This window comes from Austrofundulus limnaeus, unplaced genomic scaffold (assembly GCF_001266775.1).
Source record: "Austrofundulus limnaeus strain Quisiro unplaced genomic scaffold, Austrofundulus_limnaeus-1.0 Scaffold529, whole genome shotgun sequence".
In the NCBI taxonomy this organism is placed as follows: Eukaryota; Metazoa; Chordata; class Actinopteri; order Cyprinodontiformes; family Rivulidae; genus Austrofundulus; species Austrofundulus limnaeus.
The window spans coordinates 21,574-24,213 of NW_013952931.1; the positions used below are offsets into that span (position 1 = coordinate 21,574).

At 31.0% G+C, this 2,640-nt stretch overlaps 1 protein-coding gene across 1 annotated transcript in view; it reads right to left on the reverse strand.

Moving 5' to 3' along the window:
- The window catches only part of prrc2c (proline-rich coiled-coil 2C), a gene marked incomplete in the record, with an annotated part of 90,325 nt that overhangs the window by 14,716 nt on the left and 72,969 nt on the right, over positions 1-2,640 (reverse strand). Inside the window, 1 exon segment of the mRNA XM_014026140.1 lies at positions 1,965-2,086. Within this exon segment, the coding sequence (XP_013881594.1) occupies positions 1,965-2,086 (122 nt within the window).

Genomic DNA, 2,640 nt, shown 5'->3' on the forward strand with positions numbered 1-2,640 from the left:
TACATTTTTAAAAATGTACAAAACTAAATATCCTACAGTATTTTAAATAAATTTAAAATTTAAAAGGAATGTTTATCATATAAATCTAATGTTTCAACTAATCAGGGATCCCTTTAAAACAGCTGCTGTGGTTTTAGACATCTGAAGGATGGAACATAATTGTTTTTCCACTCTCACCTGAATAATATACAGTATATAACCCATTTAAAACCATGAATCAGGTAAAAACTCTTGGAAACCATAAATCCACTTGTGGACATCACCTGTACAAAGATTCATGATGCTAAAATGAACTGGAGCAAAGTTACAGAGGTTTTAATAAAGAAATAATTTAGTGTTTWGTCATTCTGCACAGGACAGACCATGATAGTTCCATTAATAAATGTTAAGAAATCTGAAGTTTTTACATCCAAAAGTTATTTATTTTTCTTACCTGCCTTAAAAGACTTTTTATTAAATGTTTGATCGTGTGAAAAATCATCCAAACATTTATTAGTCACCATCTATATAAAATAATGAGGAATTATATTTGACTTCAGTTGGATCACATTCACTCTAAATCAAGTAACAAAAAATTTCAACACTTGACATGTTTAGGTATCTACTTTGACTTGTTTTAAAAACAATAACGTCAAAAATTTTTCCTTTATAGATTTGTTTTAACCTATTTACAGATTTGTTTTAACGTATTTACAGATTTGTTTTAACGTATTCACAGATTTAACGTATTCACAGATTTAACGTATTCACAGATTTGTTTTAACGTATTCACAGATTTAACGTATTTACAGATTTGATTTAACGTATTCACAGATTTGTTTTAACGTATTCACATATTTGTTTCAACGTATTCACAGATTTGTTTTAACGTATTCACAGATTTAACGTATTTACAGATTTGATTTAACGTATTCACAGATTTGTTTTAACGTATTCACAGATTTGTTTTAACGTATTCACAGATTTGTTTTAACGTATTCACAGATTTAACGTATTTACAGATTTGATTTAACGTATTTACAGATTTGATTTAATGTATTTACAGATTTGTTTTAACGTATTCACAGATTTAACGTATTCACAGATTTAACGTATTCACAGATTTAACGTATTTACAGATTTAACGTATTTACAGATTTGATTTAACGTATTTACAGACTTGTTTTAACGTATTTACAGATTTGTTTTAACGTATTCACAGATTTGTTTTAACGTATTCACAGATTTAATGTATTCACAGATTTAACGTATTTACAGATTTGATTTAACGTATTTACAGACTTGTTTTAACGTTTTTACAGATTTGTTTTAACGTATTCACAGATTTGTTTTAACGTATTCACAGATTTAACGTATTTACAGATTTGATTCAACGTATTTACAGATTTAACGTATTCACAGATTTGTTTTAACGTATTCAGATTTGTTTTAACGTATTCACAGATTTGTTTTAACGTATTCACAGATTTGTTTTAACGTATTCACAGATTTGATTTAACGTATTCACAGATTTGATTTAACGTATTTACAGATTTGTTTCAACGTATTTACAGATTTGTTTTAACGTATTTACAGATTTGTTTTAACGTATTCACAGATTTGTTTCAACGTATTTACAGATTTGATTTAACGTATTCACAGATTTGATTTAACGTATTTACAGATTTGATTTAACGTATTTACAGATTTGATTTAACATATTTACAGATTTGTTTTAACGTATTTACAGAATTGCAACAATCCCATTTTATACAGTTTGTTTACTTTCTGATTCAACTGCTTGTCATTTGAACTGTGTTTAGTAAAAATAGTTTCCATGAGCTTTTAGCCAAGATTCAGAGGTTTCTATTGATACCAAACATGTCCACCAGGCTCCACTGACAGATCTGAAGTTAAAAGAAATAGAAAAGAGAAAATGCTGTTATGCTTTTTTGGGCTATAGAGGTTCAGSATGAACATCCCACCTGGGAGAGTCCAGGCTGGAAGCCCTGCTGCTGGGCAATGGAAGGAGGAGCCAGACGAGGGTGGGRGGTACTGAAGAGGTGGCTAGTGTCCATGTAGAAGGCTGGAATCTGAGCTGCAGAACCTGAACAAACAATCAGAGACATATCCATGAAGAAAGATTCTGCTTTGGTTTGACAGTAAACAGCATGTTTTCTGCTTCACTAGACCAGAGATTCACAACCAGGGGTACGTGGACCCCTGGGGGTACACAAGCACATTACAGGGGGTATGTGGAAACGTATCCCAGGTGTGTAAAAAGCTAAATAAAAATAGGACTGAGATATATAGGGCCCTATGATTTCTACAATGTGGACATTACAACCAGAATCACAGAATTAACACCAAACAGAATCTAGTATAAAACACAGAATCTCACAGAATTTGCTCATTTGGAGTATTTGATGTATTTTGGATGCTGCTGCTTTTTCACCTGCCATTACCTGCTTTATTTATTTAATTACTTATTCACTTTCAAGGCAATGTTTTTATCTTTGTTTAATCTGAGTTGAAAAGAATTAAATGTCTGAGAATTAAACTTTCTAGGAGGTTAAATGTGACCCATCACATCCAAACCAGGATTAAGTCCAAAAGTGGAGAAACGGGCAGAAACAGGGTTTTTATTTAAACGTGAAAAAA